The sequence below is a fragment of the Oryx dammah genome, unplaced genomic scaffold (genome assembly GCF_014754425.2).
Source record: "Oryx dammah isolate SB20612 unplaced genomic scaffold, SCBI_Odam_1.1 HiC_scaffold_18, whole genome shotgun sequence".
Lineage (NCBI taxonomy): Eukaryota > Metazoa > Chordata > Mammalia > Artiodactyla > Bovidae > Oryx > Oryx dammah.
This window is the reverse complement of record NW_024070202.1, coordinates 88090364-88118173: the sequence shown is the minus strand read 5'-3', so window position 1 is coordinate 88118173 and position 27810 is coordinate 88090364. Positions and strand designations below refer to the sequence as shown.

The following is a 27810-nucleotide window of genomic DNA, read 5'->3' as shown; positions in this document are numbered from 1 at the left end:
TCCTGTTTTTCATCACTTCTCTACTTTCTTTCCTGCTTTTAAATAAGAAGTGTTAAGTACACACTTAAGTACAGAGACATGCCCCATCAAACATCTTTATTATTCCTTCCTTCTGTAGGTTCTCTCTGTTTTTCAATGGAGATACGCAAAGAGTCGGACACAACTGAGCGACTGAACTGAACTGAACTAAACTGTACTATGTTTAATCTCAGTTGTTAAACTTAATTCAAATCTGGGTGGGAGTGTTGTGTTAGTCATTCAGTCATGTCTGACTCTTTGCAACCCCATGGACTATAGCCTGCCAGGCCCCTCTGTCCATGGAATTCTCTAGGCAAGAATGCTGGAGTGGGCTGCCATTGCCTTCTCCAGGGGATCTTCCCAGTGCAGGGACTGAACCTGGGTCTCCTGCATTCCAGGCAGATTCTTCACTGCCTGAGCCATCAGAGAAGCCCAGGTGGGAGTGTTGGATAGCCCCATCCTGATGTGTTCTAACTCAAACATCTGGAAGCCAACAGCCCGTCAGATAGAACTGGGGAATGGCTTTAATTTGACTTACAGCCCAATTTAGAATGAGGTTCTAAAACCCACCATACCAGAAACACCTAATTATCTGGTTACAAACACTTTTTAGAAGTATCCATAGCACAGACAGAGAAGAAGACAGGAAGAAATCCAAATTGTTATGGATGGAAGCATTAGAGATGGATAATATCCAAACTATTAGGATTTTAATATGTCAGTCTGTTCTAAGAACTCACTTGAGAAAAATGACCTTTTTTTGGTTACAGAGTTAGAAGAGGAGAGAACACTCCCTAAATGGCAATTATTTTCACCCCCGTTCCTGCCATGAGAACTAAGGTGAGCGTGCCCAAGACAGGCCCATCATCTCTCGATTTTGAAGAATGAACTCCTCCTGCTCTGAAAACTGAAGTGTTTTCTTCTTTCTCAGTCATTTGGTCTCATGCCTCTCTCAGGTGAGAGGTCCCTGAGCCATACCTTCTAAGGAAATACTCTGTCTAACTTTGGTAAGATCCAGCCCTCCACACAAGAGTTCTGAGTCATTAAGAAGCAGTGTGTGTGCATGCGTGCTAAGTTGCTTCAGTGGTGTCTGATTCTTTGTGACCCCATGGACTGTAACCCACCAGGTTCCTCTGTCCATGGGATTCTCCAGGCAAGAATACTGGAGCGGGTTGCCATGTCCTCCTTCAGCGGATCTTCCCTACCCAGGGATCGAACCTGTATCTCTTATATCTCCTATATTAGCAGGCACATTCTTTACCACTACTGCCACCTGGGAAGCCCAAGAAGCAGTGTAGGAGGTTCTAACTCTCTTAGTTAATTTTAGAGAAATAAGACCTTCAGACACGACTGAGCAACTTCACTTTCACTTTACTGGCTAGGCTAGAGGTCCTGCAGAGCAAATTGTGTTACAGATTTTAGCTCTAAGTCACCTGGCCTGCTAACTTTATTTGCCGAATAACTCCCCAACATGTATCTCCAATATTTACCCCTCTGGGAACTCTTACCTGAGAATATAGTGCATTTGATGTGCTTGCTACTCACAATAAGATATTCCCAAATCCCCTTCTGATATCATAGATGCCAAGGTTGATTTCCCTCTGTAGCTAAATCTACTGCCACCAGCCATGGGACACCACTATCAAACCCCTCCAGACATAGCCTGGCAACTCTGCAAAGGGGTTAGTTCCGAAAACCTACACATTTGCCCACCACATAGAACTGATTAGCTGTGCAGTACCTTAGCCAGGATCAGCCAGGTCTGTTTAGCTGTGGTGTCTTTAGCAAAGGTGATACAGCAGAAGCCCAGACTCAAAGTTACAACCAATGAGAACACATGCATCTTTTATAATCACATGATTCTACTTTCTAGAACACACCCTACAATGGTGAAAATTCTTAGAATCTGGAGGGCCAGGGAACAAAGACTGTGACCTCATAAACTTCTATTCATCTAAGTTCCAGTCACTCTTCCAGCATGATCTGGTTTGAAAAAGGACATTTCCTCTTAGTCCTAATGGTGTTTCCTGAATCTAATCCAGTATGTCCAGATATATATGTCCCCTTTGTAGGAGCAAATGTGTGCATCAGATGGTTTGTTTCAAATCAACAATTTCTTTATATTTACGTATGTGTGTATATCCATGCACATGTGTCTGTGTATCTTAAAAATGCCATTATTCATTATATATTTCCTCTGTCCTGATCAGTAACTGTGGATGATTTAAATACTACAAGATATGCAAAACCTATGATTAAGAGCTATCGGTGAATCTGAATTATGTCCCCTCAAAATTCTGTTTGAAGTCCTAACCCCCACAACATCATAATGGGACCTTATGTGGAAATAGGGTCATTTAAGATGTAATTAGTTAAGCTGAGGTCATGGGAGTGGGCCTCCCAAAAGTTGGAAATTATGATGGAAGTTATGGTAAAGCCTAAGTCTTGCGTGCTTCCGTGATGGCTCAGTGGTAAAGAAACCACCCACAATGCAGGAGATGCAAGTTTGATCCCTGGGTCCAGAAGATCCCCTGGAGAAGGAAATGGCAACCCACTCCAGTATTCTTGCCTGGGAAATCTCAAGGACAGAGGAGCCTGGTGGGCTACAGTCCATGGGGATGCCAAAGAGTTGGATACAATTTAGCAATCAAACAACAAAATAACAAATTCATGGGTAATCTGAACTAGAAAGATTATATCCCCATAGCTCATGTGTCTAGGAGCAGCTATCCTTTAAGAGAAGAGAGGAGCATATGATTAATCTATTACTTGGTTTGTGAGTTTGCTGTAACAGAATACCACAAACTGGCTTAAACAGAATAAAAATTATTTCCTCAGCCATCTGGAGGCTGCTTGGAAGGAAAGTTATGACCAATGTAGACAACATATTAAAAAGCAGATAATTACTTTGCCAACAAAGGTCCATCTAGTCAAGGCTATGGTTTTTCCAGTGGTCATGTATGGATGTGAGAGTTGGACTATAAAGAAAGCTGAGCATCAAAGAATTGATTCTTTTGAACTATGGTGTTGGAAAAGAGTCTTGAGAGTCCCTTGCACTGCAAGGAGATCCAACCAGTCCATCCTAAAGGAAATTAGTCCTGAGTGTTCAATGGAAGGCCTGATGTTGAAGCTGAAACTCCAATACTTTGGCCACCTGATGCGAAGAAATGACTCATTGGAAAAGACCCTGATGCTGGGAAAGATTGAAGGTGAGAGGAGAAGGGGAGACAGAGGATGAAATGGTTGGATCTCACCACCTCAATGGACATGAGTTTGGGTAAACTGCAGGAGTTGGTAATGGACAGGGAGGCCTGGTGTGCTGCAGTCCGTGAGGTCGCAGAGTCGGACATGACTGAGCAACTGAACTGAACTGAACTGGAGGCTGAAGTCCAAGGTCAAGGAGTCAGCAGGGTTAGTTTCCTCCAAGGGCTAAGAGAGAGACTTCATTCCTGGCCTCTCCCCTAACTTCTAGTGGTTTTCTGGAGATCTTTGGTGTTCCTTGGCTTGTAGAAACATCATTTCAGTCTTTGCTTTCATCTTTGCATGATGTTCTCCCTGTGTATATCATTTATGTCCAAAATCCCCCTTTTAATAAAGACACCAGTCATATGGAACCAGGGCCCACTCCCACGACCTCAGCTTAACTAATGTACATCTTCATTGACCCTATTTCCATGTAAGGGCACATTCTAATGTTATGGGGGTTAGGACTTCCAACAGAATTTTGAGGGGACACAATTCAGATTCATCAATAGCTCTCAATCATAGATTTTGCATATTTTCAACTAACTCCTGCAAAATTATTCCCCAAAGTGATTATACTAATTCTCTCCCATCAGCTGTGTATGAGTATTCCTGTTGCTCCACATCCTAGTTAACAATTGGTCCTTAACTTTTGCCCATAAGACAGCAGTAAAATTATTACTTTGCATTTCTTTTCTTAACAGGGAGGTTGAGACCTTTTCATGTCTGTTGACTGTTCCTGTTTCCATTTCTGCCAGTGGTTTATTTCTCTTGCCTGTTTTTCTATTGTATTCACTAAATCTGTATTAACTGGGTGTCCATTATGTACGAAGTACTATTTCAGGCCCTTGAGATATGGTAGGAAAAAAAAATTCCCACCCATACATGGCTTATATTTTAGAAAATGATGATACATAAAAACAATATAAGATAACTAGACAGTGTATTAGAGGGTGACAAGGGCTACAAAGAAAACTGCAGCAAAGAGGGTAAAGAGTGTCTTTGTGATGATTTGCAATTTTAAATCTCAAAGCTAGAGCAGGACACACTGGGAAGGTAACAGTATGCAAATATTTGAAAGAGGTGAGAGAATGAACCAGGCACCCATCTGGTGGAAGAGTTTCCCAAAAAAAGGGTTAGAAGAGCAGCTATCTGGGTTGGGAGAGGGAAATAGGAGGTTAGGTCTGAGGGGAGAAGGGCAGAGGGAGCAACAGTGCTGGACAGTGTAGGCAGATGCAAGGACTTTGGTTTCTACACTTTGAGTGAAAAAAATCACAGAAGAGCAAAATACTTTCTAAAAGGATTAGTCTAGCTACTGGGTTGAGAATAACAGCAAAATAAAAAATAACAGTCACCTATGTGTTGCTATGTTCCATGCATCGAGCCAGGCCCTTTACATACTTACAAAGTCATTTGATATATAATCTCCCTCTGAAGAGAGAGAGGCAAGAACTGAAGCAGGAAGACTTGTTGTGGTTATTAGTTCTTTTCTTACTGTTTGAAGAAAATTCCTTATGTATTCTAGGCACCACTTATCTTTTGGTGATTATATGTGGTTGCAAATATCTTCTCCCATTCTGTGGGCTGTTTTATTATTGATGCTTAAGCTATATGCAGGAGGAGAAGGGGACGACAGAGGATGAGATGGCTGGATGGCATCACTGACTCGATGGACATGAATCTGAGTGAACTCCGGGAGTTGGTGATGGACAGGGAGGCCTGGCGGACACGACTGGGCGACTGAACTGAACTGAACTGAAGCTATATGTAGTCTCAATTTTTTGTGCTCTTTTCTCATTGACTTTTTAAGCAAATGCCCCTTTTTAACAACAGTAGCCCTACAATTTTTAGTCATTTCCTCTTACCTGCTACCACTGCACTTGGCATAAACCTCTTTTGGAACACTTAGCCAATTACTTATTAACGCATGTTTTGGTCATTGTTCTGTGAATTCCGGGATGTGAGATCCTGTTGTACAAAATCTGTCCCAGAAACTAACACACAATGGGTGTTCAATAGATCTTTGTAAAGGTACAGGAACTGAGACGAGAGACATCTAAGAGAACTCTTTCCCTGTTTGTGCTTGATTGAGAGACTTGTGCACTCCTTACTCAGGCATCAATTTTCCTCATAGGAGTGGGCAGTGCCTCGCCTTTTGCTCCCCGGCAGAGCCTCAGCGGGCGGGGCCAAGCTGTTTCCAAGGTGACGGAGCGGCGGCCTCGGCGGTGGATTGAGCGGGTCTGAGAGAGGCTCCCAGAGGGCTGCGCGTCCCGGCTTCTCGGCGCTATCATGGCGGGCTTGCTGAAGAAGGTGAGAAGGGTGGAGGTCACTGCTGGAGATTAGACTGCGGGAATGGAGTCAGTCCGCGGGTGGTGGCCTGAACTGGTGCGGGCTAGCGATACTTCTTGGAGACTCATTTTGCTGTGCCCCTAGGGGTGACCAGTTTAGCGGCCTCGATTGGAGAAGCAGGAAAAAACTCCGAACCAGAGGTTCTGAGACACCGGTAGCTGGTTTTAGGCCAGTTTTAACAAAGACAGTGATGGTTTTGCTTTTCTTAGCGTGGGAACCCTCGGAATTGTAGTTAACAGCATGACTCTTGTTTGGTTTTTGAACAGACCACTGGCCTGGTGGGATTGGCTGTTTGTGAAACTCCACATGAGGTATGTACCTCTTTCCTTCCTTCCTGAGTTTCCAAGGAAGCCTAGAGCCCCGCTACCTTCTTTTTTGAGTGGTTAACGGAATACGGATGTTTCCGGCTCCGGATTTCAAGTCGGCGTGAACTCTTAAGACAATAGCGGTATTTAGTGCTTCGTTGATTTGGTGCCACTTTATATTGTTTTTGTTGCCGTGATCTCTTTCTCAAATCACTTTTCTTGTTGACTTTTTCCGTGGCATTCTCGTGTTGTCACTTGTACTTTTGTGTGTGTTCTCCCGAATCTAAATCGCCATTTTTCCACCTTTCTCCCCTGCCTCACTTTTCTTAAGTGCCTTAGATTCTATACACTTTCGATTACCTAAGATAGCACTCTAGGCGGAGAAAGCAATGGCACCCCACTCCAGTACTCTTGCCTGGAAAATCCCATGGATGGAGGAGCCTGGTAGGCTGCAGTCCAAGGGGTCGCTAAGAGACACGACTGAGCGACTTCACTTTCACTTTCATGCATTGGAGAAGGAAATGGCAACCCACTCCAGTGTTCTTGCCTGGAGAATCCCAAGGACGGGGGAGCCTGGTGGGCTGCCGTCTATGGGGTCGCACAGAGTCAGACACGACTGAAGCGACTTAGCAGCAGCAGCAGCAGCACTCTAGGAGTTGCACCCTTTGTCATCAATTTTCTCTTCTAGTGGGACTTTCCCGCTAATATTGTCATGCTTCCATAAAAAAAAATAATAAAAATAAAAAACTTCCCTTGATCTTTTTCCTCCCTCCATAATCACACCATTTCTCTCCTCTTTTTTTCCTTTTCCTGCTGTCATTACCACAGTTTAGTCCCTTGTTCTTGTTTAGAGAATTGCAACAACTTTGTTATGGTCTTCTCTGTTGCTCCTTTATCATTTTAACTCACTAGTGCCAGATTACTTTTTCTAAGGCACACATCTAGTCAGAATTTCCATAAATCTTTTAATTGCCCACAGAATAAAGCCCAAATGCTTTCTTTGACGTGCAGAACCCACATACAACCTGATTCGCTTTTTCTCTTAACTTTATCTCCTAAGCATTTCCTATGTGTACTAAACTCTAGCCTCATGCTGTCCAATGAAAATATAATGCGAGTCATAAATGTAAACTGTGTTTGTATTAATAGTTCAAAATTTTCTAGGAATTACTTTTTTAATAAAGGATTCATATATATATATATTTAACCAACATATCAAAATATTACCATTTCAGTATGTGTGTGTGTGTGTGTTATTTGCTCAGTCATGTCCAACTCTTTGCGCCGCCCGGGACCTGTCAGGCTCCTCTGTCCATGGAATTCTCCAGGCCGGAATACTGGAGTGGGTAGCCACTTCCTTCTCCAAGGAATCTCCCCCACCCAAGGATCAGACCTGGGTCTCCAGCTTTGCAGGCAGATTCTTTACTGTCTAAGCCACCACGGAAGCCCATTTCAATATATAATCAATATAAAAAATTAATATTTTATGGTCTTCTTTTCATGCTAAATGTTCGAAATCTAGTGTGTAGTTAACAGCACACGTTAGTTCAGAATCATCACATTTCAAGTGCTCAATGGCCAAATTTAGTTAGTGGCTGCTATATTGGACAACACAGTTGTAGGCAAGTAGAACTAGGTACTAATTACTTAATGCTCCCTATATTTTCTGCCATTCAGTCTTCGTATGTATGCTGTGTGTAAGATTGCCTTTTCTGACATCTTTAAGTGTCTCAGTCCTGCCATCCCTCCAGTCTGTCTCAGATGCTGCCTTTTCTAGGAAACCTTCACTGATACCTGCTGATGGACTCTCTTTCCCCAATAGAATAATAATGCTATTATTTATTGAAACTTAACGTGTGCCAGGTACTGCTCTAAGTTATATAGTGTCCTTTGAAATTGATGATAGTAACACCCCCATTTTAGAACCTAAGTCTCTTAGAAGACCTTGTATTGTCATACCCTTAAATTAAAAAATGAGGCTAAACCACCCCCCCCCCCCACAATTCAGATGATATGTTATCTGATAAGCTCTACATTAGTATAGTAAAATATATGTTATGGAACATCATAGTCAAGTATAAAGTTTAAATATGCAGAGTACTTTTTAATAAAAATGATTCTTATAGGCCCTCAAGGTTGGTTTTGTTTATTCATATATATGGTAAATATATATGAATGAAATTAGGTATTGCACCTATGGTGTTACACAGTTAAACAAATTTCAAATACAAAGAAATAATTAAGGGAAAATTTTTCATTGCTTGGTATGTTTATGATTATACTTACTATTAATGTACTGTTGTGAATTCGAATCTGCTAAATTAACTTTCCTGTGGCTCAGTGATAAAGAATCCACATGCCAGTGCAGGAGACCAGGGTTTGATCCCTGGATGGGGAAGATTCCCCTGGAGGAGTAAATGACAACCCACCCCAGTATTCTTACGTGGGAAATCCCATGGACACAGCAGCCTGTGGGCTACAGTCCAAAGGGTCTCAAAGAGTTGGACACACCTGAGTGACTGAGTGGCAGCATCAAAAGGGGGTAGATAAGCATAAATGAGAAGAAATTACAGCAAGGAATAATTAAATGCTTTCTTTAAAAACAGATGTGAATTTTTTTTAAAAATATCATCTGTGAAACTTTTAAATCTTTGGTGATATGTTAAACTGGAAATATGTATGTTGTCTTTTCAGAGGCTAAAAATATTATATACAAAAATTCTTGATGTTCTTGGACACATCCCTAAAAATGCAGCGTATAGAAAGTATACAGAACAGATTACAAATGAGAAGCTGAGTATGGTTAAAGCGGTAAGTAGCTAACTCGGTTTGTCTTTCTAGGATTTTTGGTATGCAGTGCAACATTTAACAAAGCAAATTAACTTGATTAATTTTTGCATATTCTGCACACTTTTCTCTCTCATTTCTAATCTCCTTCCTTTCATGTGTTTCTTCCATTGTTTCTCCCTTTCATCCATCAGACTCCTGGCTACCTGAATAGTTTTTATATCACAAGCACTACTAAACACAGGATTGAAAGAATAAGATCAAGTCCCTTCCTTACATTAACATTATAACTTTCTTTTACCTCTGTTACCTGTCGAGTGCTTTATTGATCTTTACCTGTTATCTATTGATACGTCAATCTTTATTTCATTTTTTTAGTTTTAGAGTAGGGAAGAATGAAAGCAAAACGGAAAAAAAATATGTATGTTGTGTTTAACACCTGTCAGGACTAGCTATTTTAAAAAGTGCTTCATTACAAAAAAAAAAAAAAAGGACCAAGTTAGTTTCTTAACTGCTAGAAATTATATTGAGCATTGTTATGGACTGAATGTGTCCTCCCAGATTCATATTTTGAAGCCCCAACCACCAGTGTGGAGTAATTAAGATTAAAGACACGGCAAGAAGGTCAATATATATAAGCCAGGAAGAGAGCTCCCACCAGAAACTGACTCTGTTGTACCTTGGCCTTGGACTCTAGTCTCCAGAATTGTGAGAAAATAAATCTTTCTCATTTGAGCCATCCAATCTGTGTATGGTATTTTGTTATGGCAGCCCAGGTAGACTAATAGAAACATTTTACAGCTTCTGAGTCATAGACCCTAGACAGGCACACAATAGACTGCTGCCACTTCTTTTATACCAAACTATATTGCACTCTTGGTAAATTTCCACACTAGCAGTTATTTCACGGACTTTTGTTATTATCCCAAGTAGTGTCCATAAACCCCCAAAGTAATTTACATGCATATAGTAAGTGGCCCTAATAAAGTTTTCTTATTATTAGAGCACCAGCCTCTGTAGCCCAGAGGAAATTCTTATATTTTCTGCAGGTATATGGCAAAACAGTCGAATTTGATTTGGAATTTCTGTTCTTATCTTGGCAGATCTGGAAGTAATTTGCAGATTTTATATATCTAAGGGAGATATTAACATTTCTTTTCAATTCTTCTTTAAGGAAAATGGGCTGATGTAGTTTCTCCCATCTCTAAATAAGAAATTTCACTTTTTTTTTTCATGAGGTGAACCTCTTCATCTGTGTATTCTCCTCTTTCTTTGCCTTTCCTTCTCGATAACCTTCAGTTCAGTTGCTCAGTCGTGTCTGACTCTTTGAGACCCCATGACCTGCAGCATGTCAGGCCTCCCTGTCAATCACCAACTCCCGGAATTTACTCACTCATGTTCATTGAGTCGCTGATGCCATCCAACCATCTCATCCTCTGTCTCCCCTTCTCTTCCCGCCTTGAATCTTTCCCATCATCAGGGTCTTTTCCAATGAGTCAGTTCTTTGCATCAGGTGGCAAAGTATTGGAGTTTCAGCTTCAACACCAGTCCTTCCAATGAATATTCAGGACTGATTTCCTTTAGAATGGACTGGTTGGATTATCTTGCAGTCCAAGAGATTCTCAAGAGTCTTCTCTAACACCACAGTTCAAAAGCATCAATTCTTGGCCCTCAGCTTTCTTTATGGTTCAACTCTCACATCTGTACATGACTACTGGAAAAATCAAAGCTTTGACTAGATGGACCTTTGTTGGCAAAGTAATGTCTCCACTTTTTAGTATGCTATCTAGGTTAGTCATAGCTTTTCTTCCAAGGAACAAGCATCTTTTAATTTCATGGCTGCAGTCATCATCTGCAGTGATTTTGGAGCCCCCCAAAATAAAGTCTGACACTGTTTCCACTATTTCCCCATCTGTTTGCCATGAAGTGATGGGACCAGATGCCATGATCTTAGTTTTCTGAATGTTGACTTTTAAGCCAACTTTTTCACTCTCCTCTTTCACTTTCATCGAGAGGCTCTTTAGTTCTTCTTTGTTTTCTGCTATAAGGGTGGTGTCATATCTGAGGTTATTGTTATTTCTCCCAGCAGTCTTGATTCCAACTTGTGCTTCATCCAGCCCAGCATTTCTCACAATATACTTTGCATATAAGTTAAGTAAACAGGGTGACAATATATAGCCTTGACGAAATATAGCCTATTGTTCCATGTCCAGTTCTAACTATTGCTTCTTGACCTGCATATTTATTTCTCAGGAGGCAGGTAAGGTGGCCTGGTATTCCCTTCTCTTTAAGAATTTTCCACAGTTTATTGTGATCCACACAGTCAAAGGCTTTGGCATAGTCAATAAAGCAGAAGTAGATGTTTTTCTGCAACTCTTGCTTTTTCGATGATCCAACGGATGTTGGCAATTTGGTCTTTGGTTTCTCTTCCTTTTCTAAATCCAGCTTGAGCATCTGGGAAGTTCACGGTTCACATACTGTTGAAGCCTGGCTTGGAGAATTTTAAGTATTACTTTGGTAGCATGTGAGATGATATACTTGTGCGGTAGTTTGAGCATTCTTTGGCATTGCCTTTCTTTGGGATTGGAATGGAAACTGACCTTTTCCAGTCCTGTGGCCACTGCTGAGTTTTCCAAATGTGCTGGCATATTGAGTGCAGCACTTTCACAGCATCATCTTTCAGGATTTGAATAGCTCAACTGGAATTTCATCATGTCCACTAGCTTTGTGCGTAATGATACTTCCTAAGGCCCACTTGACTTTGCATTCCAGGATGTCTGGCTCTAGGTGAGTGATCACACCATCATGATTATCTGGGTCGTGAAGATCTTTTTTGTATAGTTCTTCTGTATATTCTTGCCACCTCTTCTTAATACCTTCTGCTTGTATTAGGTCCATACCATTTCTGTCCTTTATTGAGCCCATCTTTGCATGAAATATTCCCTTGTATCTCTAATTTTCTTGAAGAGATCTCTAGTCTTTCCGATTCTATTGTTTTCCTCTATTTCTTTGCGTTGATTGCTGAGGAAGGCTTTCTTCTCTCTCCTTGCTATTCTCTGGTACTCTACATTCAAATGGGTAAATCTTTCCTTTTCTCCTTTGCCTTTCACTTCTCTTCTTTTCTCAGCTATTTGTAAGGCCTCCTCAAACAACCATTTTGCCTTTTTGCATTTCTTTTTCTTGGGGATGGTTTTGATCACTGCTTCCTGTACAGTGTCAGAAACCTCCATCCATAGTTCTTAAGGCACTCTGTCTATCAGATCTGATCCCTTGAATCTATTTGTCATTTCCACTGTATAATCATAAGGGGTTTGATTTAGGTCATACCTGAATGGTCTAGTGGTTTTCCTGAGTTTCTTCAATTTCAGTCTGAATTTGGCAATAAGGAGTTCATGATCTGAGCCACAGTCAGCTCACAGTCTTGTTTTTGCTGACTGTATAGAGCTTCTCCATCTTTGGCTGCAAAGAATATAATCGATCTGATTTTGGTATTGACCGTCTGGTGATGTCCATGTGTAGAGTCTTCTCTTTTGTTCTTCTCTGTAACATTTTTCCCCTTTAATTATTTCTTTGTTTTTCTTTTAGTCTCCCATTTTATCATTATCTTTCAATTAACCTCAAAATGTGTTCAGCTTTTTCTTACCTTAAAGAAAACCTATCCTTATGTTTCCTTTACTTTTGCCAATGTCAGGCAAAGAATAGTTCACTGTTACTGCTTTCACTTAGTTCTAAAATTCTTTTCTCTGACCTGTTGTCTTATTTCAGTTGTCTTATAACTAAATTGGCTGTGTATAGTTCCATCATATTTTATTTTGGTTTACTCTGGTTTCCTATTTGATGTTTTCTCAAAGGCTGAGTTTAAGAATTTATGCTTGGCTGGTTTAACCATCTAGCTACCTTTATCTGCATGATGTTGCTGTACAGCCAGGTTTGGGAACCAGTGGCATAGAGGATAAAGCCCTTATCATCGTTTGGAAGCCCCCTAAGATGTGGCTCTCAGTTATCTTCTCATTCTTACTTTGTCATTTCCTGTTTTGTACACTATGCTTCACTAACGCAAGACTGTTGACAGTTACATGAATTCTATGTGATTTTATCTTTGTATTTTCTGTTCCTCCTTCCTGTAATACCCTTACTTTCTCTGCCAGGCAGTTCTTACTCAGCTCTCCAGATCTGTCGCTTCCTCTGTGAAGCCTTTTATAACGTCTCTAGTAGTCTATAAGCTACTTATAGGTTGCATTTTTCTTTTTATCTCAAAAATCTAGTTTAGTGCCTGATATTTAATAAGTTCCTTAGAAATGTTTGTTTATCCAAAGTGTCTGTTACAGACAGTTTCTAAGAACATCAAGCACTGTGTATTAATAATATCTGTATTGCTGAATCCTGTTTGATAAAATCAGCACAGATTTTACACTACCCCAAAAGAGCCATAGATCCTTCATTGACTGTTGTAATGATTGTAAAGTTCATATTACTAAATTTAAAATGGAAATAAAAATAAATTTTTTTCCCCCAGATTATACTAGGGAGATAGTAATAGCATAGTGGTGAAAAGTGTTGGTTTGTGGCCTTTGCAAAATTTTCATCTCAGGTCTAATACTTACTTGGTGAGTTAGCATATGGCCCATTTTCAATTTCATCTATAACGTGTGTAATAATACCTTCATTCATCACTTGTTAGCACTGAATGGGTGATACATGTACAGTTGCTTAACACAGTTGCAAGGATGTAGGGAGCATTCAGTCCGTGTTACCTTATTAAGCTTGATGGCATTACACTGTTAGTAAATAAAAATTGCCAACATCTGCTGGATCATCGAAAAAGCAAGAGAGTTCCAGAAAAACATTTCTGCTTTATTGACTATGTCAAAGCTTTTGACTGTATGGATCACAATAAACTGTGGAAAATTCTGAAAGAGATGGGAATACCAGACCACCTGACCTGTCTCTTGAGAAATCTCTATGCTGGTCAGGAAGCAACAGTTAGAACTGGACATGGAACAACAGACTGGTTCCAAATAGGGAAAGGAGTGTATCAAGGCTGTATATTGTCACCCTGCTTATTTAACTGATATGCAGAGTACATCATGAGAAACGCTGGACTGGAGGAAGCACAAGCTGTAGTCATGATTGCCGGGAGAAATATCAATAACCTCAGATATGCAGATGACACTATCCTTATGGCAGAAAGTGAAGAGGAACTAAAAAGCCTCTTGATGAAAGTGAAAGAGGAGAGTGAAAAAGTTGGCTTAAAGCTCAACATTCAGAAAACGAAGATCATGGCATCTGGTCCCATAACTTCATGGGAAATAGACAGGAAAACAGTGGAAACAGTGTCAGACTTTATTTTTTTGGTCTCCAAAATCACTGCAGATGGTGATTGCAGCCATGAAATTAAAAGACGGTTACTCCTGGAAGAAAAGTTATGACCAACCTAGATAGTATATTCAAAAGCAGAGACATTAATTTGCCGACTAAGGTCCATCTAGTCAGTTCAGTTCAGTTGCTCAGTCGTGTCCGACTGTTTGCGACCCTATGAATCGCAGCAGGCTAGGCCTCCCTGTCCATCACCATCTCCCGGAGTTCACTCAGACTCACATCCATCGAGTCCGTGATGCCATCCAGCCATCTCATCCTCTGTCGTCCCCTTCTTCTCCTGCCCCTAATCCCTCCCAGCATCAGAGTCTTTTCCAATGAGTCAACTCTTCACATGAGGTGGCCAAAGTACTGGAGCTTCAGCTTCAGCATCATTCCTTCCAAAGAAATCCCAGGGCTGATCTCCTTCAGAATGGACTGGTTGGATCTCCTTGCAGTCCAAGGGACTCTCAAGAGTCTTCTCCAACACCACAGTTCAAACGCATCAATTCTTCAGTGCTCAGCTTTCTTCACAGTCCAACTCTCACATCCATACATGACCACTGGAAAAACCATAGCCTTGACTAGACGGACCTTAGTCAGCAAAGTAATGTCTCTGCTTTTGAATATACTATCTAGGTTGGTCATAACTTTTCTTCTAAGGAGTAACCGTCTTTTAATTTCATGGCTGCAGTCACCATCTGCAGTGATTTTGGAGCCCAAAAAAATAAAGTCTGACACTGTTTTCACTGTTTCCCCATCTATTTCCCATGAAGTGATGGGACCGGATGCCATGATCTTCGTTTTCTGAATGTTGAGTTTTAAGCCAACTTTTTCGCTTTCCTCTTTCACTTTCATCAAGAGGCTTTTTAGTTCCTCTTCACTTTCTGCCATAAGGGTGGTGTCATCTGCATATCTGAGGTTATTGATATTTCTCCTGGCAATCTTGATTCCAGCTTGTGTCTCTTCCAGCCCAGCATTTCTCATGATGTACTCTGCATATCAGTTAAATTAGCAGGGTGACAGTATACAGCCTTGACGTACTCCTTTTCCTATTTGGAACCAGTCTGTTGTTCCATGTCCAGTTCTAACTGTTGCTTCCTGACCTCATACAGATTTCTCAAGAGGCAGGTTAGGTGGTGTGGTATTCCCATCTCTTTCAGAATTTTCCACAGTTTATTGTGATCCACATAGTCAAAGGCTTTGGCATAGTCAATAAAGCAGAAATCGATGTTTTTCTGGAACTCTCTTGCTTTTTCCATGATCCAGCGGATGTTGTCAATTTGATCTCTGGTTCCTCTGCCTTTTCTAAAACCAGCTTGAACATCAAGGAGTTCACGGTTCACGTATTGCTAAAGCCTGGCTTGGAGAATTTTGAGCATTACTTTACTAGCATGTGAGATGAGTGCAATTGTGCGGTAGTCTGAGCATTCTTTGGCATTGACTTTCTTTGGAATTGGAATGAAAACAGACCTTTTCCAATCCTGTGGCCACTGCTGAGTTTTCCAAATTTGCTGGCATGTTGAGTCCAGCACTTTCACAGCATCATCTTTCAGGATTTGAAACAGCTCAACTGGAATTCCATCACCTCCACTAGCTTTGTTCGTAGTGATGCTTTCTGAGGCCCACTTGACTTCACATTCCAAGATGTCTGGCTCTAGATTAGTGATCACATCATCATGATTACCTGGGTTGTGAAGATCTTTTTTGTACAGTTCTTCTGTGTATTCTTGCCACCTCTTCTTAATATCTTCTGCTTCTGTTAGGTCCATACCATTTCTGTCCTTTATCGAGCCCATCTTTGCATGAAATGTTCCCTTGGTATCTCTAATTTTCTTGAAGAGATCTCTAGTCTTTCCCATTCTGTTGTTTTCCTCTATTTCTTTGCATTGATCACTCAAGAAGGCTTTCTTATCTCTTCTTGCTGTTCTTTGGAACTCTGCATTCAGATGCTTATATCTTTCCTTTTCTCCTTTGCTTTTCGCCTCTCTTCTTTTCCCAGCTATTTGTAAGGCCTCCCCAGACAGCCATTTTGCTTTTTTGCATTTCTTTTCCATGGGGATGGTCTTGATCCTTGTCTCCTGTACAATGTCATGAACCTTATTCCATAGTTCATTGGGCACTCTATCTATCAGATCTATTCCCTTAAATCTATTTCTCATTTTCACTGTATAATCATAAGGGATTTGATTTAGGTCATATCTGAATGGTCTAGTGGTTTCCCCTACTTTCTTCAATTTGAGTCTGAATTTGTAATAAGGACTTCATGATCTGAGCCACAGTCAGCTCCTGGTCTTGTTTTTGCTGACTGTATAGAGCTTCTCCATCTTTGGCTGCAAAGAATATAATCAATCTGATTTCGGTGTTGACCATCTGGTGATGTCCATGTGTAGAGTCTTCTCTTGTGTTGTTGGAAGACGGTGTTTGCTATGACCAGTGCATTTTCTTGGCAAAACTCTATTAGTCTTTGCCTGCTTCATTCCACATTCCAAAGCCAAATTTGCCTATTACTCCAGGTGTTTCTTGCCTTCCTACTTTTGCATTCCAGTCCCCTATAACGAAAAGACATCTTTTTTGGGTGTTAGTTCTAAAAGGTCTTGTAGGTCTTCCTAATACTGTTCAACTTCAGTTTCTTCAGCGTTACTGGTTGGGGCATAGACTTGGATAACTGTGATATTGAATGGTTTGCCTTGGAGACGAACAGAGATCATTCTGTCATTTTTGAGATGCATCCAAGTACTGTATTTCAGACTCTTTTGTTGACCATGATGGCTACTCCATTTCTTTTGAGGGATTCCTGCCTGCAGTAGTAGATATAATGGTCATCTCAGTTAAATTTACCCATTCCAGTCCATTTTAGTTCGCTGATTCCTAGAATGTCGATGTTCACCCTTGCCATCTCTTGTTTGACCACCCAATTTGCCTTGATTCATGGACCTGACATTCCATGTTCCTATGCAATATTGGTCTTTACAGCATCGAATCTTGCTTCTATCACCAGTCACATCCACAGCTGCGTATTGTTTTTGCTTTGGCTCCATCTCTTCAACCCCATGAACCATCTAGTCAAGGCTATGGTTTTTCCAGTAGTCATGTATGGATGTGAGAGTTGGACTGTGAAGAAGGCTGAGCGCCGAAGAATTGATGCTTTTGAACTGTGGTGTTGGAGAAGACTCTTGAGGGTCCCTTGGCCTGCCAGGAGATCCACATAGTCCATTCTGAAGGAGATCAGCCCTGGGATTTCTTTGAAAGGAATGATACTAAAGCTGAAACTCCAGTACTTGGGCCACCTCATGTGAAGAGTTGACTCATTGGAAAAGACTTTGATGCTAGGAGGGATTGGGGGCAGGAGGAGAAGGGGATGACCGAGGATGAGATGGCTGGACGGCATCACTGACTCTATGGACGTGAGTCTGAGTGAACTCTGGGAGTTGGTGATGGGCAGGTAGGCCTGGTGTGCTGCAATTCATGGGTTGACAAAGAGTCGGACATGAGTGAGTTACTGAACTGAACTGAACTGAGGACAAATTTTGAATTGTTTTTCCAACACAGGTTTTTCCTGAGTGAAAATAATGTTTAATATTCCTTGCTTTCTTTATAGTCTTCCCTTTCGGTCTTTACAATAATGACCAGCTTCATTGTTTAGGCTTCATAGCTCAGTCATTTTGAGTTAAACAGTCTATCAAACCTATTCCTCTGCTTTCTTTTTCCTTTTCTATTTTGTGTGTGTTCAGGAGACACTTACTGCATGTCTGTCATATACCACATATGGGTCTGGGCATGGAAGCTAGTGCCTACATGGCAGTGAACAAAACATAAAAATTCCTGCCTTGGAGATTATACACTAGTGATGGGAGGCAAATAAATAAATAAACAAGTGAATAAAGAACTGCATTGCATAGTATGTTAGAATATAGTATAAAGTGAAGGAAATTAAAGAAGGAAGAATGATGTATAGGAGGTACTAGGGTGGGGAGGGATGTTACAGTATGTATTAGTTTCCTGTGACTGCTATAACAAATTGCAACAACCTTGGTGAGTTAAAAGAAATTTATTGTCTTGCATTTCTGAAAGCCAGAAATCTAAAATGAGTAGTATCAGGGCCCAAGTCAAGGTGTCAGCAGGTCTGCACTCCCTTTGGAGGTTCTAGGATAGAATTCATTCCTTGCCTCTTTAAGGAATGGTGGACTTTTGGTTCCTTGGCTTATGTTGAAGTCATTCCCCTCTTTGCCTTTGTGGCCACATTACTTTCTTCTCTGCCTCTATCTTACAAGGACACATATGATTGTATTCATATTTAGGGCTCACTCAGATAATCTAGGATAATCTTCCTATTCCAAGATCTGTACTCACATCTGCAAAGTATTTGCCATATAAGGTAACATTCACAGATTCTGTGGACTAGTTCATGTGCATTTTGTGGCATTGTTCCAGCCTACCACTGTATACGTTATCAGAGTACTCCCATTAAGATGATGTATGAGTGAAGACTTTGATAAAAGTGGAGGAACATGGCATACAGATACCTTGGGTCAGCCAGCAGACGCCCTAATACAGATGCCGATTCCTATAGAAAATAACTTTTCTTCCCCTCCCTCTTTTCATTCTATTTATTAAGCCAAGAAAATACCCTGTTTACATTTGCACATGTATATATAGGACATGGTTTCTGACTCTCAAAAAGTGTAGTACTAGAAAATAAATATATGTTATTGGATGTTCTAGTTACTATATTAACATCTCTCTTTACAAAACCTTTTATTGAATGATATACAGAAATAAATGTGCAGAAGTCATAAGTATAGAACTTGATGTATTTTCACAAAGCAATTCATGTGTCAACACCAAATCAAAAAAGAGAACAATTCCAGAATGCCCGAACCCCCTCTTTCCCCTCAAGGTTATTGCCCTTCTAAAGATATCTATTCTTCTTACCTCTAATACCACAAATTCATTTTGCCTGGTTTGAACTTTTTATTAGTGGAATCATCAATATGTATTTGGTTTCTTTTGCTTAATATTATGTTTGAGAGAATTATCTGTGTTGTGTACAGTTTTAGTTTGTTCATCCTCATTGCTCTATGGTATTATATTCAAATATTATAATTCTATTATTTATGGTCATTTGGATTGTTTTTAGTTTGGAGCTGTAATTTGTGCTACTTTGAACATTCTTGAACCTGTCATTTGGTTAACGTACTATGCATTTCTGTTTGATATCTGTCTAGGAGTAGAGTTCTGGGTCATAGGGTAGCATTTATTTTTAATGCTAATGTTTACAGGATAGGAAATACTCAGAGAATAAAGCATTATTTAAAATCTGTATTTCAGAAAAACGGAATTAAACATCATATTCTTAACCCTTGATAAGCATATCATTAAATGTTTAACCTTTTTAATATTAAGACAGAAAAGCAATAAAATAGTAGAGAGACAAAATGGCTCTTGACCAGATATTTGGTAAAAAGTAGCAACAGTACAGTGAAAGAAAAGTTAATTCTGTCTGTCACATTAATTGCTTTTGTGCTGCTTTGTTTAAATATATTTTTCTCTTTTTTCCTTAAATGATAGGAACCAGATGTTAAAAAACTAGAAGAGCAACTGCAGGGTGGCCAAATAGAAGAGGTGATTCTTCAGGTAAAGAAAAAATTGAGCATTCAGATATTTGGCTTCAAGTGTTCAAAGGCACAGTATATAGAGGCATAAAACTGATTTTCCAGAAAGAATTTTTAATTTATATCAACTCATCAAATATAAGACTAGTCACACAAGAAAATACATACTTCTGACATGCTTGTTAGTTAAATATTTATTATCATTTTGACTATTGAAGGTTAAATTTTTATAGCACATTGTCTTTGTTTTGTATTTCATATTTTGTAAATTATATTTTTAATGTTTTTACTGTGTTTCTCTTTATGTTTTCTTTTTGAGTTTTATTTTTTTTTTGACTGTGTTGCATGGCATGAACGTATCTTAATTCCCCAACCAGGGATCACACCTGCACCCCATGCAGTAGAAGCATGAAACCCCAATCACTGGAAGGCCAGGGAAGCCCCAAGTTTTTTTTTTTTTTTTTTTTAAATAAAATATTAGCCTTTAATTTTTGCTATATTGTCTGCTTTTTTTTTTTTAAGTCTGTCTTTGCCTTTTGACCTCAGTTGAATATTTTCTCCCATATGTAGAGATTTTTAAATTTTTTATTTGGTAAAATCACCTTCCCCTTTCTCACCTCCCCTACAGTCTGCCCTCCTTTCCAATATTATAGGTTTAGAATGTCTTCCCCTTATAAGAATCTAATAAACATTCAACTATGTTTCATTAAATTTTTTTTATATTTTAAAAAACTGTAACCATTTCTTATTTTTTCTTCCTTTGTATCAAAGTGTATTAGCAATGATATACAGTCATATACAATTGTACAGTGATATACCAATGATACACAAATTCAAAAGAATTGTTGGAGGTGTCTCCTAAAAGAGGAATGGAGCATTCAGATAGCTTTCTATGAATGTAGACTGTTTCAGTCACTCAAAGGCCTGTTTTCTTGGCCTTTCTATTCCTTTGCTGGGTGGGATATGGTACTCTAGATATAGTATTGCAGGAACTTGCTGCACACTTATTATTTTCCTCCTATTCCTCTTTTATACCTGATTTCACTTGGATCTTGACTTTAGTTGATACATTAATTTATCATGCAATTAAAGTCTTAGGGTACACTAAATATTTTTAAGTTAGCTGTGTAATTCTCACATCTTCATGGGCATTATTAGGGTCCAATTAATTTTAATAATGTTTCATTTAATCTAACAGATCTAAAATATCATTGAAAAATATCATCAATCTAGAAAGTAAGACACTGAAAAACATTTTTTGAGTACTAAGTGTTTAAAATCTGGGGTGTATTTTATACTCTCAGCCCATCTGAATTTGAACTAGCTTTATTTTTAGTGCTCTCTCAATAGTCATAGGTAGGAAGTGGTTACGTTATTGGACAGCCCATTTCTAGAGGGACAGTATGAGAGAAATAAGGAAAGGATGGTGTGTTGAAGGCTGGAGAAGAGGGAGGGAGTAGAGCTACATGTAGCTGAGTTGAGCTCTGTGAGATAGGGCTGACCTCAGTGATGTTGAAGGATATGGACTTTCCCCAGCCTGGGCTTCCCAGGTGGCTCAGTGGCAAAGAAACCACCTGCCAATGTAGGAAACACAGGTTCGATCCCTGGCTTGGAAAGGTCCCCTGAAGAAGGAAATGGCAACCCACTCCATATTCTTGCTTGGAAAATCCCATGGACAGAGGAGCATGGTGGGCCACAGCTCATGGGGTTGCAAAAGAATTGGAGACAACTTCTCTACTAAACAACAACAACCCTTCCCAGCCTGCTGTCACTTGGGGAAATAGAGAAAGATGAGTGTTTGAGAGAAACAGGCCACAGGGCAGTCAGAAAAAGAGTACTCCTTAGGGATATCTTTAATCAGTATTTTCCCAATTGCAGCAATAAATACCTCTGACCCCAGATAACTCTGGAGTTCTGTGAAGACCTATAAGACTTTCTAGAACTAATACCCAAAAAAAGATGTCCTTTTCATCATAGGGGACTGGAATGCAGAAGGAGGAACTCAAGAGATACCTGGAGTAATGGACACATTTGGCCTTGGAGTACAAAATGAAGCAGGGCAAAGGCTAACAGAGTTTTGCCAAGAGAATACACTGGTCATAGTAAACACCCTTTTCCAACAGCACAAGAGAAAACTACACATGAACATCACCAGATGGTTAATACTCAAATCAGATTGATTATGTTCTTTGTGGCCAAAGATGGAGAAACTCTATACAGTCAACAAAAACAAGACTGTGAGCTGACTGTGGCTCAGATCATGAACTCCTTATTGCCAAATTCAGACTGAAATTGAAGAAACTCAGGAAAACCACTAGACCATTCAGGTATGACCTAAATCAAACCCCTTATGATTATACAGTGGAAATGACAAATAGATTCAAGGGATCAGATCTGATAGAGTGCCTGAAGAACTGTGGATGGAGGTTTCTGACACTGTACAGGAAGCAGTGATCAAAACCATCCCCAAGAAAAAGAAATGCAAAAAGGCAAAATGGTTGTTTGAGGAGGCCTTACAAATAGCTGAGAAAAGAAGAGAAGTGAAAGGCAAAGGAGAAAAGGAAAGATATACCCATTTGAATGTAGAGTACCAGAGAATAGCAAGGAGAGAGAAGAAAGCCTTCCTCAACAATCAACGCAAAGAAATAGAGGAAAACAATAGAATGGGAAAGACTAGAGATCTCTTCAAGAAAATTAGAGATACTAAGGAAACATCTTGAGAAACCTATATGCAGATCAGGAAGCAACAGTTAGAACCGGACATGGAACAACAGACTGGTTCCAAATAGGAAAAGGAGTACGTCAAGGCTGTATATTGTCACCCTGCTTATTTAACTAACTTTTATGCAGAGTACATCATGTGTAATGTCGGGCTGGATGAAGTGCAAGCTGGAATCCAGATTGCCAGGAGAAGTATCAGTAACCTCAGATATGCAGATGACATCACTCTTATGGCAGAAAGTGAAGAGGAACTAAAGAGCCTCTTGAAAGTGAAAGAGGGGAGTGAAAAAGCTGGCTTAAAACTCAACTTTCAAAAAAAAAGATTGCATCCAGTCCCATTACTTCATGGAAAATAGAGGGGAAACAATGGAAACAGTGAGAGAATTTATTTTTTTGCGGGGGGAGGTGCTCCAAAATCACACAGATGGTGACTGCAGTCCTGAAATTAAAAGACGCTTGCTCCTTGGAAGAAAAGCTATGACAAACCTAGACTGTATGTTAAAAAGCAGAGACATTACCTTGCCGAGAAAGGTCTGTCTAGTCAAAGCTATGATTTTTCCATCAGTCTTGTATGGATATGAGAGTTGAACTATAAAGAAAGCTGAGCGCTGAAGAATTGATGCTTTTGAACTTTGGTATTGGGGAAGACTCCTTGGACTCCAAGGAGATTCAACCATCCATCCTAAAGGAAATCAATCCCTGAATATTCATTGGAAGGACTGATACTGAAGCTGAAACTCCAATACTTTGGCCACCTGATGCAAAGAGCTGACTCATTTGAAAAGACCCTGATGCTGGGAAAGATTGAAGGCAGGAGGAGAAAGGGATGACAGAGGATGAGATGGTTGGATGGCATCACCGACTTGATGGACATGAGTTTGAGTAAACCTTGGGAGTTGGTGATGGACAGGGAGGGCTGGCGTGCTGCACCCCTTGGGGTCACAAAGATTCAGACATGAGTGAGTGACTGAGCTGAACTGATTCTTTAACTCATTGTTTGTATACATTTTAGACTGTTACCACTAAATGTATTTGCCTGTTCTGCATCACTGGCATAGAAACTAAGCACTCGTTCTGTGTTTGAATTCCTTCTTTGATATTCTGACAAATGTTCAGCAGTGTTCTTCTAGTGGCCAGAGTTGTCATAGGTTTTTTGCTATAGAAAATAATGCGAAGCAAAAAGATAGCTAAAATATAATCTGATTAAGGAAACTGATTCAATTGATCAATAAAAATATACCTGTTGTATTCTATTATTATATTCTGTAGATCTCTGCTTTACAAATTGTTGGTCTAAAGTTATTATGGATCATGAAATCAATTAGGTAGACTGTGACTAGTTTTTTGTTTTTTTTTTTTTTTACATTCATCAGAAAATTGAGTATGACAGCTAGTAAAGGTAATGATATTTTTAGTTTTGTTTTAGTTATATGTGTATGTCATGAATCCTTTACTCACCAACTAAATTTTGAACACTCTAAAAGCAAATTTTAGTCAAATAGAAAAATCAAAAGCCATCCTTTCTCACTCATGATGATGAAGGTAATTTATTTAAGTATGTTCCACATTTGATGATGAAACAGCTTATCAGGTATTAACATGTATGAAGTAGTTCTAATAGTTATATTTTAGTTATTAGCTATGATAAATACCTACTAAACAATCAAATGATCTTTTAAAAATCTTTTATTAACAGGCTGAAAATGAACTAAGTCTGGCAAGGAAAATGATCCAGTGGAAACCATGGGAGCCGTTAGTGGAAGAGCCTCCAGCCAGCCAATGGAAATGGCCAATATAAACAGCATTAAATAACTTACCTGTTGATAGGAGACTGCTGTAATTAAATATTCTGTTATATGTTAAAAAATGTTTCCATATTATCTTATCATCAAGAAAACTGATACAGAACACATTTAAGTGACTTGTTAAAGTTGATGATGATGGTAATTTGTGAATTCAGTTTTTGATTTGTAGAGCATTCATTCAAATTATTTCAAAGGTAATTAACAAAAAAAAACAGGTTGTGGGAAGATTGAAACTTAATTGGAAAAATTCTTATAGATCTTCAGTGTAGGGGCCATATTCGAAAGGTGAAGTATTTTTAGTAGTATCTTCAACAGATGATTTAATTTTTTTATTCTGGAAAAACAGAAAAGATTATTATTGTTTAAACAAATTAATAGGTCACTGTTTAAAATGAAGTAGTAAGAAAAAAACCATCAAATTTGAATTGATCATACACTTGGAAAAATTGATTTGGTATTTGAAAGAAAGATTATAGTAGTAGTTGGAAAATCTTTTCCTTTTGTTTCATTTAAGGAAATTAGTTTTCTGGCCCTTAGTCCTTAGTTTTTTTGATAACCAAAGTATATCAGGATAGAGAGAGAATTTCTGTAAAAGAAGAGACACTAAGAGTTCCTAAAGTTTATCTGACATACAGATAGGCTTATATTCAGAAGATCTTAGTTGTATGCTTATAACTTCAAAGTGGAATCGTTAAGTAGTTTTCACTAATTTTCGGTATAAGTGCAGTTGGATATCAAACAGAAGATAACTGCTGTTCAAAGAAAGAAGCAGTTTGGTAAGTTTAAGGTTAAACAAAAATAAAATTACTTTTAATTTGTCCTCACCTTTTGTTTTTGCTAATAGCTGCCTCTCATGTCTAAGTACTTAAATTTGGTAGTTCTTACTTCAAAGGTAGTTTTTTTTTTTCACCATCGAAGGCAACTAACATTATTGTGTGATGCTGGTGGGGCCAGGAGTGAGCAACCTGTTGGCCTCCATGTCTGAGCTGGCTTCCCTGAGGGCTCCCTGGTCCATATTTGCAAAGTGGGGCACAAGTGGGTCAACAAGAAGTTGACTGTCTTCTCTGTGGTCAACCCAGCTGTGGGCCTGCCTCTCACTTGCTCCAGGCTGCTCCCTCAGGTCCACCTTGGTCTTGTCCCCAGATTCTTCCCGTAGCAGATCTGGGGACCTATACTATAAGGGGAAGACTTGTTGGGTTGCCTTCAGATGATAAGTTCCTTTACCTGATGCTTCAGCAGGCTTTTCAAATGAGCCTTCCCACAGGACCAGCTCTTCTAATGCCTTCTGACAAGCAAGATGGTATTCTGGAGAGTCTGTGTCCTGTTTCATAAGGTTCTCTTCCATAAATTGAAGATCATTTTCATTATTCTCAAGAAGCCAAAATCTTTAGGTCTTGCAGGACTTAATGTTTAACTGCAGAAAGAGGACTTTAGATCTTGAACCCTTGCCAATTCTCCAGTTATCTATTAATATATCAGATCTCAATCACTGGAAGGTAGTTGCTAGTTTTTTTTTTTTTCTTCTTCTAAGGGAGAAAATCAACACTGCTCCATAGAAGAAAATTCCCACATGTAGGCTAATTAGGCTGATATTAATCAGCCTTTTCTTTTTCTTCCAGCTTCTATGGTTATATCAACAAATACAAGTTAAAGAAACCACCAGTGCAAGCGTGTTCTGGGGTCTAGGGTAGAACAGCAAATCACTGAACATACCATGAGTATTTTGCATTTGAGGGCAGAATTTCCTTTGAAGCTCAGTACTTAGTGGGATTACAGCCTAAAATACAATTACAGTAATTTTATGAGACAAAAGTAAATTGAGAAGGTAAGAGTTGGTTTAGAGGAGGATGAAGAGTGTTTATTTTAAATAGAAGTCACAAATTGTAGAGGAGTAAAACATGCTACCCCACTAAGTCTCTTTGGTATGCTGATTATTTTTGAGCTGAAAACAAAGCATAAAGACTCAAGAGGAAATTTTGAAGGAGGCTATCACCATACATAACTATAATACGAACTAAGTGTGCAGACAGGGAGGAACCTAGCAAAGTCTGTTAAAATTCCGGTGTCCTACTGTGCATGGCCTAACAAACATTTACCAAACATTTGTTTTTCTATATACTTGTGCAATGCTGTCTTCCCCGTGAAGTCCCAACCCACACCTGCAGTATCCTCTTTTGTCTTTCAGTTCAGTTCAGTTGCTCAGTCATGTCCGACGCTTTGCAACCCCATGAATCGCAGCACACCAGGCCTCCCTGTCTATCACCAACTACTGGAGTTCACTCAAACACAGTTTCATCGAGTCGGTGATGCCATCCAGCCATCTCATCCTCTGTCGTCCCCTTCTCCTCCTGCCCCCAATCCCTCCCAGCATCAGAGTCTTTTCCAGTGAGTCAACTCTTCGCATGAGGTGGCCAAAGTAATGGGAGTTTCAGCTTTAGAATCATTCCTTCCAAAGAACACCCAGGGCTGGTCTTTAGAATGGACTGGTTGGATCTCCTTGCAGTCCAAGGGACTCTCAAGAGTCTTCTCCAACACCACAGTTCAAAAGCATCAATTCTTCGGTGCTCAGCTTTCTTCACAGTCCAACTCTCACATCCATATATGACCACTGGAAAACCATAGCCTTGACTAGACAGACCTTTGTTGGCAAAGTAATGTCTCTGCTTTTGAGTATGCTATCTAGGTTGGTCATAACTTTCCTTCCAAGGAGTAAGTGGTGAAGATGGTATGCAATGTGAGGTTTTTAGCCATTTTGGTTGAGTTACTTGGGTGTTTCTGGGTCACTCCCATGAATACGTATTAAAATGTGTCTGATTTTTCTCTTGTGTCTTCAGTCAGTTCAGTAGCTCAGTTATGTCTGACTCTTTGCAAGCCCATGGACTGCAGCAGGCCAGGCTTCCCTGTCCATCACCAACTCCCAGAGCCTGCTCAGACTCAGGTCCATCGAGTCAGTGATGCCATCCAACCATCTCATCCTCTGTTGTCCCTTTCTCCTCCTGCCTTCAATCTTTCCCAGCATCAGGGTCTTTTCCAGTGAGTCAGTTCTTTGCATCAGGTGGCCAAAGTATTGGAGCTTCATTTTCAGCATCAGTCCTTCCAATGAATATTCAGGACTGATTTCCTTTGGGATTGACTGGTTTGATCTTGCTGTCTAAGGGACTCTCAAGAGTATTCTCCAACACCACAGTTCAAAACATCAATTCTTTGGCACTCAGCTTTCTTTATAGTCCAAGTCTCACATCCATACATGACTACTGGAAAAACCATAGCTTTGACTAGATGGACCTTTGTTGGCAAAGTAATGTCTCTGCTTTTTAATATGCTGTCTGGGTTTGTCATAGCTTTTCTTCCAAGGAGCAAGCATCTTTTAATTTCATGGCTGCAGTTACCATCTGCAGTTATTTTGGAGCCCAAGAAAATAAAGTCTGACACTGCTTCCATTGCTTCCCCATCTATTTGCCGTGAAGTGATAGGACTGGATTCCGTAATCTTTGTTTTTTGAATGTTTTAAGCCAGCCATGTTCCTGTTCCCCTGCCTCTGTGTTTATAAAAGCATGTGTTGAAATGTCACTATTTTCAGCCTGAATCCCTTGTGTATCTCTTGAGCACTGC

At 39.7% G+C, this 27810-nt stretch overlaps 1 protein-coding gene across 1 annotated transcript; it reads left to right on the top strand.

Annotated features, from left to right (window-relative positions):
- Positions 1-5395: 5395 nt before the first annotated feature.
- Positions 5396-25022, top strand: NDUFA5 (NADH:ubiquinone oxidoreductase subunit A5). The gene is made up of 5 exons (XM_040259554.1): positions 5396-5571; positions 5877-5921; positions 8610-8726; positions 19629-19694; positions 24090-25022. The coding sequence occupies exons 1-5, from the start codon at positions 5551-5553 to the stop codon at positions 24189-24191; spliced, it is 351 nt and encodes a 116-aa protein (XP_040115488.1). The 5' UTR covers positions 5396-5550; the 3' UTR covers positions 24192-25022.
- The last annotated feature ends 2788 nt before the right edge of the window (positions 25023-27810 follow it).

Bases quoted from the DNA above. Each gene is read 5' to 3' on its own strand.
- NDUFA5 (XM_040259554.1), top strand. From the start codon at position 5,551: ATGGCGGGCTTGCTGAAGAAG. The intron at 8,727-19,628 runs GTAAGTAGCTAA...CTTAAATGATAG, and splicing joins AGCTGAGTATGGTTAAAGCG to GAACCAGATGTTAAAAAACT. The intron at 19,695-24,089 runs GTAAAGAAAAAA...TTTTATTAACAG, and splicing joins TAGAAGAGGTGATTCTTCAG to GCTGAAAATGAACTAAGTCT.